The 13,747-nt window shown below is 42.6% G+C and overlaps 2 protein-coding genes across 2 annotated transcripts in view; both read left to right on the forward strand.

The window, feature by feature from the left end:
- CDK2AP2 (cyclin dependent kinase 2 associated protein 2) overlaps positions 1-13,747 on the forward strand; it is a 207,992-nt gene that overhangs the window by 127,228 nt on the left and 67,017 nt on the right. The window lies entirely within an intron of this gene.
- On the forward strand, positions 93-13,173 carry CBLIF (cobalamin binding intrinsic factor). The gene is made up of 9 exons (XM_056851795.1): positions 93-171; positions 1,069-1,257; positions 3,280-3,423; positions 5,959-6,114; positions 6,973-7,151; positions 9,655-9,841; positions 11,408-11,552; positions 12,017-12,135; positions 13,112-13,173. Exons 1-9 carry the CDS (start codon positions 93-95, stop codon positions 13,171-13,173), a joined length of 1,260 nt encoding a protein of 419 aa, XP_056707773.1.

Below are 13,747 nucleotides of genomic sequence, written 5' to 3' on the forward strand. Positions count from 1 at the left end.
TACTGGAAGGCTTCATAAAAGGGGGACAGAAAGTTTTGCCCTTCACTACAGAAAGATTAGCCCAGTGAAAGTTACACTCATTCCAATTCAGAATGCTCCTTGCTGCTGTTACCCACCTGTGTGTGCTCTTCACAGTGGTCAATGCTGCTTCACTCTCTCCTGGGACTTGCTGTGAGTATTGAAATCTTCCCTCTAGCTGTAGCAACCTCCATCTCCCCCATCCCCATTAAATGTGGGTAGGTTTCAAACATATTCCCACATCTTGTTCAGTGCCTTGTCACAGGCTAACCAGCTAAGCTAGAAGAATGCAACAAATTCTTTCAGCCGATCCAGGCAGAGCAAGCAAACGTGCCAGATGTTGTTGACCGGCAGTGGTAGATTCTTGACTCTCAGTGCATACATGGGATACATTTACAGTGGGGACACACCCAAGTGGAACTCCATGGAACAAAATGCACATATGTATGGCTATCAGATGTTTTGTGGACTTTCTGATGTGAAAGAACTTTTGTGTAGGAAAGCTGCTAACTTGTGAAGAAGGCTGTAGTCCACATCTGCAACACCTATAATAGCTTCTTTAGAGGTGCACTTGGTGCCCTGCTCCATGGAGGAGAGACTTGTTCAGACAGGTAGATGCATAAGAAAAAGTTGGCTGCCCACTCTCTGTGCATAACTCAGTCTATGCAGACACAGGGGCAATGGCAACAATACTGGGTACCTGCAGGAGGTTAAAGCAGCTTGGGGGGTATTTATGATTAGGAAATAGTGTGGAGGGAGAGCAGTTAACCCCCCCTTCCCAGTGATACAGCCCGGATCCCCTCCACCATGGTTGCTGCTTCAGAGCCAAATTGCATATACGTATCTAGTTCCAGTCACAGACCTCCAACTTCACGTCTCTAACTGAAGCAGGAGCTAAGCCACATGAGCAAAAGCACTATTAAATATGATTGGGTTGTCATGTACCAAAAGCACCGTCTGCCTTACACGGCAGGTCCATTGCCAGGCTAGGTAAGAGCTCTAGTGGCCGGTGCTATTTCTAGATTAACATCTGGGTCTCCCTGGTTCCAGCTGTTCCTGATGGTCAGCAGTGGTTGGTTACAAGACTCCAGACACAGCTAGTGAACTCAGTCGTCCTGCAAAGCTCACCAGATCCCAGCGTCCTGGTTGCTTTGAATCTGGCTGAGGCACTCGATCACTGCATGAAAACACAGCTGATTGAGAAGATAACGGAAACAGTTGTTGAGAAAAACACAGAAGGTAGGAGATCTGCAATGAATACTGAACTCAATAGGAATAAAAGACTGACAATGTCATCCTAAGCAGGCCTACTCAGAATCCTACTCAGGTGTATTCAGTGGAACTTACTCCCAGGATAGTGATCTTTAGATTGCATTATTAGACTTCTTAGTTCCTTTAATATATATATTTTTAAGAAGGACTGATTTAGAAGTTACTGCTGCTCTTTTTGTCTCTTGTTACATCACACTGTAAATGCATTGGAAGGAGTGGATAACGCAATGTCTCTTAGTACAAGCACACACACACTTTAGAGGGGGCAAGACAGCTAGAAAGACAGGACTCCCTACACCTTTTGTCTTTGATCTACTCTGCTGCTGCCCTTTGAGCTTAGGCTGCTATTCTCAGAGAAACGTCCTTCTTTCCAGATGACCAACCATCCCTCTTCTAACTCCCATAGGCGCAAGATGCACTCTCCTCTATCTCTATCCATCTTAGCATAGGCAGGTAGTTTGGAATGCTGTCTCTACTTTTTCCTGTCCAGTATGTAGATCCTTATAATAAAGAACTTTTTTTCCTGAATCAGCCAGTTGTGTGTGAATTCCTAAGCAACAACACAATTCTGCTGTACAAGGAGGCACTCTCTTAACAAAATGTATAGCCACAAGTAAATGAGCTTGGCCATAAGGGACGGGGTAGAAGTTGGCCTCCTGTTCATTGTTCTGTTTAATAATTCAGAAAATTCCAGGCTTTTTTTTTTTCCAGTTCTTTCCTTTTCCTGCTGGGAATCCAGTATCTCTCACATATGGATCACAGGCAGAAAATCAGCAAACATAATGCCATTTCATCTTCATCTGTTGAATTGCTGCCTGGCACACAACTGTTAATATCCCATGTTTTAAAAAATAGTGGCAATCCTATTTTCTTCCACAAGAAGAGTATATGGCCCTAATGAGGTGCAGTTGTGTTTCAAATAATATGAACTCCCAAAAACTGTGAAGGCAACATTTCATAGGGTTGCCAACCTCCAGTAAAGCCTGTAGATCTCCTGGAAATTTCAATTGATTTCCAGACCACAGAAATCAATTCACCTGGAGAAAATGGCTGCTCTGGAGGGTGGACTCTACAGCGTTATGCCCCACTGAGGTCTCTCCCCTTCCCAAACACTACCTTCCCCAGGCTCCTTCCCCTCAAATCTCCAGGAATTTCCCAACCCAGAGCTGGCAACCCGAGTAATTAATTAGGCAGCTTTTTGTGAAACTAGGAGCACACACTTCAAAAAAAGATGCTCTATCTGCATAAATCAATCCATAATATGCCCATTCTAGACAAGTTAGTGAAACACTTCTGTGCCAATAAGCCATGATAGATACTTGCATAGCAGAGATCAACTAATTCAACCAGCCATGAAAGAAATCATGGCTGGAATCTTGTTTCCTGGTTCCTAGAAAACATGGGATATCTTTCTAATAAATCACTGCCTGTTGGGAAGAAAGCAAAGGGAAATGATAAATAAACATTTCTGCAAACATTATTGCATTCATACATATACCCCTGTTAACTTGGTGTGGAAGTTAAGGGAGAGTAGGTTCAGCATCCCACACAAATGTGTCACCACAGTACAGACAAAAGGCAAGCTTTTTTATTTCAAAGGGATGTCAGGAATCATGTAGAGATTCTATCCCAGCTACAGTCAGTTACTTCCCTAGTAATCCAATTGGTCTAACTATCACTAGGGTTGCCAACCTCCAGGTGGTGGTTGGAGATCTCCCGCTATTACAACTGATCTCCAGCCAATGGAGATCTCCATTTTCCCCTGGAGAAAATGGCCACTTTGGCAATTGGACTCAATGGCATTGAAGTCCCTCCCCTCCCCAAACCCTGCCCTCCTCAGGCTCCGCCCCCAAAATCTCCAGGTATTTCCCAACCTGGAACTGGCAACCCTAATTATCTCTAGTGGTCAAAAATATGTTTATTTGCTTCTTCTGATTTCTGTCTGTTTCTCAACCATTTTTAAAATCTGTTTTCCATCTCTTCCTGCAGAGATGACTTCTGGCAAAGTGGCCCTTTATGTTCTAGCCCTCCAGTCATCCTGTGAGAATCCTGACGATGTCACTACGCCAGAAAATACTGTGAACTTGGTCAATGTCCTAGAGGAAAAAACCAAAGAAGAGATTAACTATTTCTGTAAGATAAAATAAGCATTACTTTTTAAAGAGACCTTTCCTAGGACTGAACCGGAGACTTTCTATATGCAAAGCATAGGATTTACCACTGAGATTGCTTGGTATCTAGGCTGTAAACATTGGCTACTTTTGTTCTAGACCAGTGGTTCCCAACCTTTTTTTGACCAGGGACCACTAGGACTTTTTTGTTCGGTGCAGGGACCCCAAGGTTCAAAATAAAAATTCAGAGAATTTGAAAATAAACTTTAATCATAACTGTTAGTTAAAACATATTAGAATAATATTTGAATATATATTTTTATAATAGAGAACTTTTAATTGAAAATATTAATTTATTATGGGTTTATAACTTTGTTTCGCGGACCTTAATTTAGTTCTCGTGGACCCCTGGGGGAACCAGTGTTCTAGACCAAGGAAGGGCTACATATAAAGTGAAAAATCTAATCTAGCAACTCTGTCCTACGCTGGAGGCTAGCGCCTCCGACTCGAGCCAGGAGAAACCCTGGGAGGCAGTCAACTTACCTGGGGATGCTGGACTGGAGCGGGGGGAGATGGAGCTCCCCGGCGTCTACAGCCTGGGCACTCCGTAACAGAACGCAGGACGGCGCGACGAGAAGCATGTCCCACGGAGGTGGAGTGGGATCCGGGAGAACCAGCGGAACGCCATCCAACCGCCCAACAGGGCAACAAGAAGGGGGATATGGCGAACAAGGCCCAACAGGCCTGTCAAAGATGGGGAAGGGAGAGGGCGGAGGCTGTGGGGATGTCCCTACAGAGGAGCGTGCCCGCGACTCTGCCCCAATTAGGTAGGTGGGGCAGAAGGGTGTGAGAGGGACCTACACGGAGCAGGGTGGGGAAAGAGATGGGGATTACTCAGAAGATGGTGATGGACAATGGGAGCACAGAATTGGTGGGTGGGACAGGTGTTGGGAGGAAAAGAGCAGCAAGGCGTTAAGCCAAGGAGCTGACGTCCTAAAGCCGTGAGGGAGTGCAGAGAGGACTCTCGGTCCCATAACTCCCTATCTGAGGCCTCATTGTAACTCCTAGAGGGACAGAACCGGGGACTGGGGGCTGGACCCGAGTGGATGTGCTGTCCTGGAGCCACCACCGCAAGGGGACGTGGTGTCTAGAGGTGACAAACTCCATTTCTCGGTTCATGTATCCAGAACTTTTTTTGTGATTATACTCACTGGGACTGAGTACTTGCACCTTTTAAAGGTGCTCTCCCAAGTCTTGAGGGGGCAGTTGGTGGAAATTGACACAAGTAATGACAACTTTAAAAAACAAAAATAAATAAGCTTTGTATGACCTTATGACAAATAGCTGCTGGAATACCTTGGCATGATCTTTGTCTCAAGAACTGCTCTCTAAAAATGGCTTTATAGGTTATCAGCGTGCACTACGGCCATTTCTGCACTAATTATTTGTAACACTTAATGAAACTTTTTATCTTTTTGTGTCTGCACCATTTCCCCTCCGTTTGGTATTAGAGACATTTCCCAACCATTTAATCTCCGTTTTTTCAAATACACTTATGCGACAATGATACCCTTTACTCCGTTTCCAAAATAACTACCCCCGAGGTGCGGACAAGTTTGGGATGCCATTCATTTCCCCGCCCCTACACTGTCCACACCTACTTTGTTGCCCATTCCCCTCCCTTCCACTCCCTGTCCACCAACCATTTCCCTGATTTAATTTATTTTAGTTTAATGTATTTTAATGTATTTTTCACTGCTGGAATCCCCCCCCCATCAGATTGCAAAGGAGGGCATGATTTCTTCTGTGATGTTGTTCCCACACAAAACAATTCAATGGCCAGCTTTTATCCTCGAAGACTGAAGGGAGAGGAATGCTTAAAAGTGAACTCTGTGGACTGCCATCTATCAAGAGTGCAAATTTAATAGCCAAGAGGATGGCTACTCTGTGTGTGGGGGGGGAGGGAATGTACCTCCATGGAGATTGCGGTTAGCGTCGTGGCATACATTTTGAGTATATTGACCTTTCTACATGCTGTGGAAATGTGGCATTTCTTTAAATGGCGATGTGACACAAGAATCACACAAAAATAGTAAAGGAAACAATTTTTTAAAAGGAACTCAGAGAGATGGCGGCCAATCAAAGCACATCATCGCACCATCTTTAGCGTGCATGTGCAGAAACAAAACAAAAAAGAAAGGAAGGTGGGGAGCGCCCTGCAACATCATGAATGGTGATGCCACGCTCCCCCTGGGGGGGGGGGGAAGAACACATAGTTCTTTTTAGGAAAGTGCGGACAGGGTAAAAAAATGCTCCAGCAAAACAAATACAACAGCGAAAGAGGCGACATGCAGACAGAAATTTTGAATATGCAGCCAAACCTCGCAGATCAACCATGAGGATAATTTGCTATAAGTGAATGGGGCGGAAACGGCCCATGTTACTGTCTTTTTTCTTTTATGCTTGGAAACCACTTTCCAATAAGTACTGGGCTGAGGGTAGAAGCAATCTGTGGTTAGGAAGACAGAGTAATGGATAACACCCTGCTGCATTGCAGATGACTATGGGACTCTCAAGACAACCTACTACCAGCTGGCCCTGGACACCCTGGCACTGTGTGTGGAGAAAAGCCTGGATGTTGAGGAAGCAAGCATCATCCTTGCCAAGGCAGCACTGGCCAATGACTTGGAGTTTGGGGGTCATTTTTCTGTAGGTAAGAAAACAGCACCTTGCTTATATTTGTTGATTTAAATTAGATTTTTTAATTTTAGCCTTCCTCCAAATAAACGATGGTAGTTATTAAGGCATTGTTTCACTCCAATCAAGTGTAGTATGGCATGGTCAGGTAACATACAATTATCATCATCATGTTATGATGTCTAGAATTGTTCCTTGTTGATAGGAATTAAAGAAAACATACCCTGACATTAAGATTATGGACACTTGTCTTCGTTTACATCAGGTTGCAGTAAGTTCTGGTCACAAGTCTACCCTTGCCTGGCAAAGCAAACCACAGGAACACTTATTTCACTGGCTGCTACATAGCTTTGTGAGTCAGGGTTTTCAGCACTTGTTGGCATCAAAATGAAAAGTCAAAATTGATTTGAGGGCAGATGGCATGCTCATCGCCATGTCAAAGACCACTCCTCAATTTCAACTTCTTCAGGCCAAACAACAGCAGCCTTCTCGTTGAAATTTACTTTTGAGCAGTATCAAGGTTTACTTTTTGTTTTACTTGCACCATTTGGATTTATTTCACTATTTTTCAGGAAGTGGCCATTAATTAAAATAAATTGTATGCAAAACTTTGTGTGTATCTGTTTATGTACATTTTTCTGGGGAAGGGGTGGATAGTTTTCAACAGATTCTCAAAGAGGTCTGTGACCCAGAAAAGGTTAAGAACCACTGCATTACACCACTTGGCTCATGTTAACCTTCACTTCACTGGGTTGTCTCTTGTCACAAGGGAACATTGTAACGGCATATTGCTTTTGCAGTCCCCATTGTCCTAATAATGATAATTCTACAACCTTGTACCAGATGTATGATTATAGCAAGATGTGATTTGCAGATACTGGGGCAGTAGCAAGCTTGGCACTGACATGTGTGAGTGAAATGAGCAAGATACAGCAGAGTGAGCTTGTTGAAGTTATTCAGGAAGCACTGGCTAAAATCACAAAGCAAATCCTGGGTGAACAGCAGAGCAATGGCATCATTGGAAATATCTACAGCACTGGCCTAGCAATGCAGGTATGTGCGGGTGACAAAATGCCTTTGTTGCCCAAGTTTTATGTTTCTGATTATTAAATGCATGTTTTTAATTTGTATATTTAGAGTGAATACTGAGCTCTGTTAACTGAAATTGTAAAACAGAAGTTTAATGGTGTAAAAATCACTGGGATATGATTGGCTGACATTAGAAACAAAACAAAAAAGAAAGGAAGGTGGGGAGCGCCCTGCAACATCATGAATGGTGATGCCATCAGGTAGGGAGACCCCTTTTGGAATCCTGGGGAAGGAGAAGATTGACAGCTGAGAAATGACAGATAGTTAGAGACTGTGTACAAGATAGAGCTGAAAAGAACTCTTATGAAGCATAAGGAATTTATTTATAATTTATTTAAATAATTTATTTCCACCTTATGGAATTCAAGGTGGCTTACAGGATAAATAAAATTACAATAATAAAAACCAGATTTTAAAACCACAATTTAAGACTGCCACTAAATTAATCCAATGCAGACCTAAATAAAACTGTCTTCAACTGCCTCCTTAAAGATCAAAAGTGAGGGGGCCAGGCACACCACCCTGGGGAGGTTGTTCCATAATTGTGGGGCTGCCACTGAAAAGGCCCTCTCTCATGTACCCCAAAAATGAGCTTCTTTGGTTGGTAGGACAGTCAGGACAGTCAGCCTTTCCCTGTGATCTTAATTCCTAGGCAGGAATATGTAGGAGAAAATGGTCCTTCAGATACCCCAGTCCCAAGCCATGCAAGGCATTAAAATGGTCCTTCAGATACCCCACTCCCAAGCCATGCAAGGCATTAAAGGTCAAAACAACATCTTGAACTGGGCTTTGGGAGCAGATCGGTAGCCAGTGTAATTGCTGTAATATTGGGGGTCACATGCTCCCAGTAGTTGGCCCTGATGAGCATGGATCACTGTAGCTCAGTGGTTCCCAACCTTTTTTTGACCAGGGACCACTAGGACTTTTTTGTTCGGTGCAGGGACCCCAAGGTTCAAAATAAAAATTCTGAGAATTTGAAAATAAACTTTAATCATAACTGTTAGTTAAACATTAGAATAATATTTGAATATATTTTTATAATAGAGAACTTTTAATTGAAAATATTAATTTATTATGGGTTTATAACTTTGTTTCGCGGACCTTAATTTAGTTCTCGCGGACCCCTGGGGGTCCATGGACCCCTGGTTGGGAACCAGTGCTGTAGCTAGATCAGACTGAGCCAGGAAGGGGCACAGCTGGCACAACAGCTGAAGCTGGGTGAAAGCACTCTGAACCACTAGAGCCACCTGGTTTTCTAGAGTGACTGCTGTGTCAAGTAGCACTCCCAAGCTGTGAACCTGGCTTTTCAAGGTCTCATCCAAGACTGCAGAGATCTAACGTCCCTGGTGTGCCTTTCTACCAACCCAGAGAACATCTGTCTTGTCAGTATTCAGTTTGTTCATGCTCCCCCAGCCCATTACTGACTCAAAGCACCAGTTCAGAACATTAATAGCACCCTCGGAATTTGGTGGTAAAGAAAGGTAGATCTGGGCATCATCTGCATATCAGTGATACCAACCACAGCTCAAACCTCCTGATGACCTCTCCCAGTGAATTTAGTTATTAAATAGCATGGGGTATAAGACTGAACCCTGCGGAACCCCACAGGCCAACAGTCTAAGATGAAGCTCTAATAGTCAATACATCCTTTGAAAGAGATAGCTAGGTTTCCCTGCTTCTCTACCCCAACCAATACTTCACCTACCAGATTTGCCTTACAGTTTTTGAGTGAGGTTTGCAGACAAATGATTCAAATTACCTTGTATTGAGTGTCTCTTTTTCTAGGCTATATGTGCCTCTTGACAGAGAATCCTCCTTGCCTTCATCCTCCCCCTAACCAGCTCTCAGAGGCCCTTGCCTGGTAGTTCTGTAGATCCACCTTCCTGCCAGTTCCCTCTCAGGAGCTCTCCTCCTCCTTATATATTTGCTCAGGAAGATTTAGAACCATCATGTTTTCCCCCATAAATCTTCTATAAACACCACAAAGATAATAGTAACACCACACTCTGAATTTTTTTAAAAACGATTTTGATAGTGGGAGTAGGGTAGCCAGCCCCCCACCCCCGGCCACTGGCAGAGGATGGGGCTGCCAGATCCAGTATGGGAAACTCCCAGAGATTTGGGAAGGAGGTTGGGGAGGGCAGGGACCTCAGTAGGGTACAATGCCATAGAACCCAACCTCCAAAGCAGCCATATTCTCCAAGGGAACTGATCTCTGAAGTCTGGAGATGAGCTGTAATTCCGGGGGATCCTCAGGTCCCACCACGAGGCTGGCATCCCTAGTGGGAGGGGGGTTAGTAAAGCAGTCTACCTGGGTCCACTACCCATGCAAACAGGCAGTGTCAGAATGGGAAGCTGCTGGCCCATTTTGCTATGATCATAAGCCAGGAAAGGACACCATTCCTCATTTCTTTCTGTCCCGTCATCATTTTCTCTGTTGCAAGCATCTTTTACTTCCCTTTTCCAGGCCCTCAGTGTAACTTCTGAGTTTTACAGCCCTGGAGCATGGAGCTGCGTGAAGACTAAGGAGAAAGTACTAAATGAGATCTCACTGGGAACCTTTAATAACCCTGCTGCTGCTGCTCAGATCCTGCCTTCTCTAGTGGGCAAAACATATCTGGATGTGAGGGACCAAACTTGTTCCTCCGGAAGTGGTAAGACCTCACCCAGGCACCTATTAAAGGAACTTGGCCTGGGAGAAATTAGAAATACCAGCATACCTTAGAGATATTGTGGGTTCGGTTCCAGACCACCGCAATAAAGCTAATATTGAAATAGCAAGTCACATGAAATTTTTGGTTTCCCAGTGGATATAAAAGTTATATTTACACTATTCTGTAGTTTACACTATTCTGTAGTCTATTAAGTGTGAAATAGCATTATGTCTAAAAAAAAATACTGTAATAATGATGAAAAAGTTTGAAATATTGTGAGAATTACCAAAATGAGATACAGAGACACGAAGTGAGCACATGCTTTTGGGGAAATGACACCTATAGACTTTTTCAAAAATGCAATATCTGCTAAATGTAATAAAGTCAAGTGCAATAAAACGAGGTATGCCTGTACTTCCAAATAACAGGAGTGCTTTGGGAATTATTTCCATGGACCTCCCAGTGGGATTAGTCAACCATGAAGATTTTTCTGGATACACTACTAGGTCACCAGATGCCAACTGACTTCTACTTACAGGATCATTCTACCTAATTGATGGCTAGTTGGAGTATGTTTGCCACTTTTTCCTCATTTCAAAGAAATGTTCACTTTTTAGCTTTAAGAGAAATACTCATAGGGTCACCATGAGTCGGAAGCGACTTGACAGCACTTAACACACACACACTCATGGAAAAAGAGTTGCCCAACTGCAAAAGCTTCTTTAATACCTTTTAAGGACAGTCTAATAAAGTAGTTTTAATGTTCTAACATATGCAATGTATCATTTTCTTAACATCTTAGACATAACGTGCTCCTTATTTTAGAGCTTTCAGGTGACAACCCTAAATTGAGGCAATTTCAGTTTAATTAGGGATGTGTCAGATTTCTTGGAGGAGCCCCATGGCACAGAGTGGTAAGCTGCAGTACTGCAGTCAAAGCTCTGCTCAAGACCTGAGCTTGATCCCAATGGAAGTCGGTTTCAGGTAGCTGGCTCATGGTTGACTCAGCCTACCATCTTTCTGAGGTCGGTAACATGAGCTTGCTGGGGGTAAAGTATAGATGACTGGGAAAGGCACTGGCAAACCACCCCGTAAACATAGTCTGCCTTGTAAACATTGGGATGTGATGTCACCCCATGGGTCACTAAAGACCTGGTGCTTGCACAGGGGACTACCTTGACCTTTTACCTACCAGGTTTCTTGAATTTATTGATTGATTTGAATGATTTTATAATTTTATAAATTATATATATATAATTATAATTTATAATTTTACATGTTCTTTTAAATTATTCATGTGTTTTAATGTTTATTGCCTTGGGGACCCTGATCGGCTGGAAAGGTGGCATAAAAATATTTTCAATAAATAAAAACAATTTCTGACATGTTAAAAGAATTCAGGTTCTACACAAAAATTCATCCTTCATTTCAGAAGATTAAAAGCCATTGTTCATTTAGCCATCAAGTCAGGGCTCAAGCCTTAGACTTCTCAAAAGGTGTGCAAGTTTAAGACTAACTGCAGGAGTTAGGGGTATGACACTTTACCTACCTTCTTCTTTTGTTTAGGTTCCACCATCACAGTACAATACACCATAACCAACGACATAGTAGGACCCAATTTCAGCTATTCTATCACCGTGAATGTACCTGAGGGCTCAGTGCTGCTTGCTGTCCTGAATGCAGCTAAATGTGCTAAACCAAATGAATTCAGGTAAGTGAAGGTTTCATGGAGACAAACGACAACTCTAGCATTTCAGCATGGTAATGAAACTCACGATGCAAAATTGTGAGGATATCATCTTTCAGAGCATTATTCATTCATTCATTCATTCATTCAGTGTCTGTGTAGCCTTTCTACTCAAGGTGGACACACCAATAGACTCCAATTTTTATTACCTATTTAATGTTTTGCTTTTAAAAACTCATATTTAAACCTGTATCATGACTTTGGGAACCTTGGGTATAACTTCTGAATGCATTTGAGGAATTGTTTCACTACTTCTGTCCCTTTCTTTTTTCCCTTTCTCCTTCTTTAATTTTTGTTATTTTTTCTTGATCTGTCTCCCTGTATTTCTCCTTCTGCTTCTTCTTGATCCCGTCTCTTTCCATTACTATTTGCAGCATTTGAATCACTACCATTTCTATAAAGCTTACCTGTTGTTTTTTTCCTTGCAGCTTTCAAACAGAGCAGACCTCATGGGGGCCAATGGTTGTTTCTATTCATAAGATCCAAGCCAGCACCAATGAGAAGACATACTGGCAGTTTTTAAGTGGTGAAACACCCCTTAATCGAGGTAAAGGATCTTGGAAAGAACAATATTTCTGAGCTGAAGGAAATGCAATAAACTCAATAGAGCCAGTATAGGGTAGTGGTAGAGTATCAGACTAATATGCCCAGAGAGATAAGAGTTCAAAGCCAGACCCAGCCATGATGAAGCTAACTGGGTGATCTTAGACCTCTCTCAGCTTGTCTTATAGGGATATTTGTGAAATTAATGGTAGCAACCATCTCAGAATCTTCACTTCTCCTTGGCTTGTTAGTGAGGTATTTTACAAAAAGGTAACAGCTAAGAACAAAAGAACAGGAGAATACCTGCCCCATCCAGTCTCTCGCCTCCAGTGTGTCAAGGTGCCAGAAGAACTGGTAATGAACAGATTTTGCCTAGTAAGTGGAGAATAGTGTGGCCCAAGATTAGGGTATCAAGGGAGTTGCCATTGTACTGAATGGCAAAGGCAGCCTAAAAATGCGGGAGGAAACTGTGGCATGATGGTGGGAGGCAGCTGGGTCAGTGATGTCGGGACTCAAGCAGAGCTGGAATGTCATCAGAGAGAAAGGACTTAAGCCAGCTATCAAGGTCAGGTATGATATTGAAGGGGGTTGGGGGAACAATATAACAGAGAGATACAAAGGAGATAACAGGCAGAATGAAGGAGAATTTCCCATTTTAAAAAATCCATATTGAAACCTGTATCACAACTCTGGTGACCTTGTATATAATTTCTGAACACCTGGCTTTCAAGAATTAATACATATATTTTCAGGGGGTACTTTCTTCATGACTTTATTCATTGCAATGATAGCTCAGTTCTTATTTGTTCTTCAGTATCACACTGGCACAGTTCCAGCGTGTGATACAGTGCAGAGGATATGTCAGCTGAGCATTGGCATACATATGATGTAAAACCTGTATTTGGCACAAATGTATCTAAGAAAGGCATTCAATGTGTGGAATGCTACTCCTTTTTCAATCTCACATCCTTGTGTTTCAGGGGTTGGCGACTACAAGCCAGTGGACAGTGAGCACATTGTGGCTATCTTTAGCCGATACTGAGCGGGCAGCTTTCTGAGGAAGGACAACTGAGGTTCAAAAACCTACATGCCACAGGATAGCCTCCCTCCACGCTAAGCATTAACAGATGTTGCAGCTTAGATGCACAACATTCAACCTTGCCACATGCTGTGTCATAACTGCAGAGCTGTCAAGTCGACAATTAAGTGTAGTCGGATTGCAATCTATCACTTAAAGTATTTTTCAGATTGTTCTGTAACTCAATAATAACTTCAGACACTAATCTCCTTGAGATTCGCAAAATTGTAAGTCTTTGACAGTCAAAATTGGAGTCAGTACTATTTCTTTCTTCTGGTGGTTCATATTTCATCAGGTAGTACATAGGTATTAGTAACCCCTGAAGAGGACTGTGAAGTTTAATTGCCAAAAGTATGCCGGATGGGGAACTTTGTTATTTTTACTTCCCCCCCCCCCATAAATCTTTGTTTCCCTGAATGGTTCAAGGCAGTTTGCAAAAGAATACCTGGCAGTATCCATAACAAGAATAAATATATAAATAAAAAATCTTGATAACAAATCCATTATTAAAAAAAAAAATCAAAAGACCCCACCCTTA

The sequence above is a fragment of the Euleptes europaea genome, chromosome 6 (assembly GCF_029931775.1).
Source record: "Euleptes europaea isolate rEulEur1 chromosome 6, rEulEur1.hap1, whole genome shotgun sequence".
Lineage (NCBI taxonomy): Eukaryota > Metazoa > Chordata > Lepidosauria > Squamata > Sphaerodactylidae > Euleptes > Euleptes europaea.

Bases quoted from the DNA above. Each gene is read 5' to 3' on its own strand.
- CBLIF (XM_056851795.1), top strand. From the start codon at position 93: ATGCTCCTTGCTGCTGTTACCCACCTGTGTGTGCTCTTCACAGTGGTC. The intron at 172-1,068 runs GTGAGTATTGAA...CCCTGGTTCCAG, and splicing joins ACTCTCTCCTGGGACTTGCT to CTGTTCCTGATGGTCAGCAG. The intron at 3,424-5,958 runs GTAAGATAAAAT...GCTGCATTGCAG, and splicing joins AGAAGAGATTAACTATTTCT to ATGACTATGGGACTCTCAAG.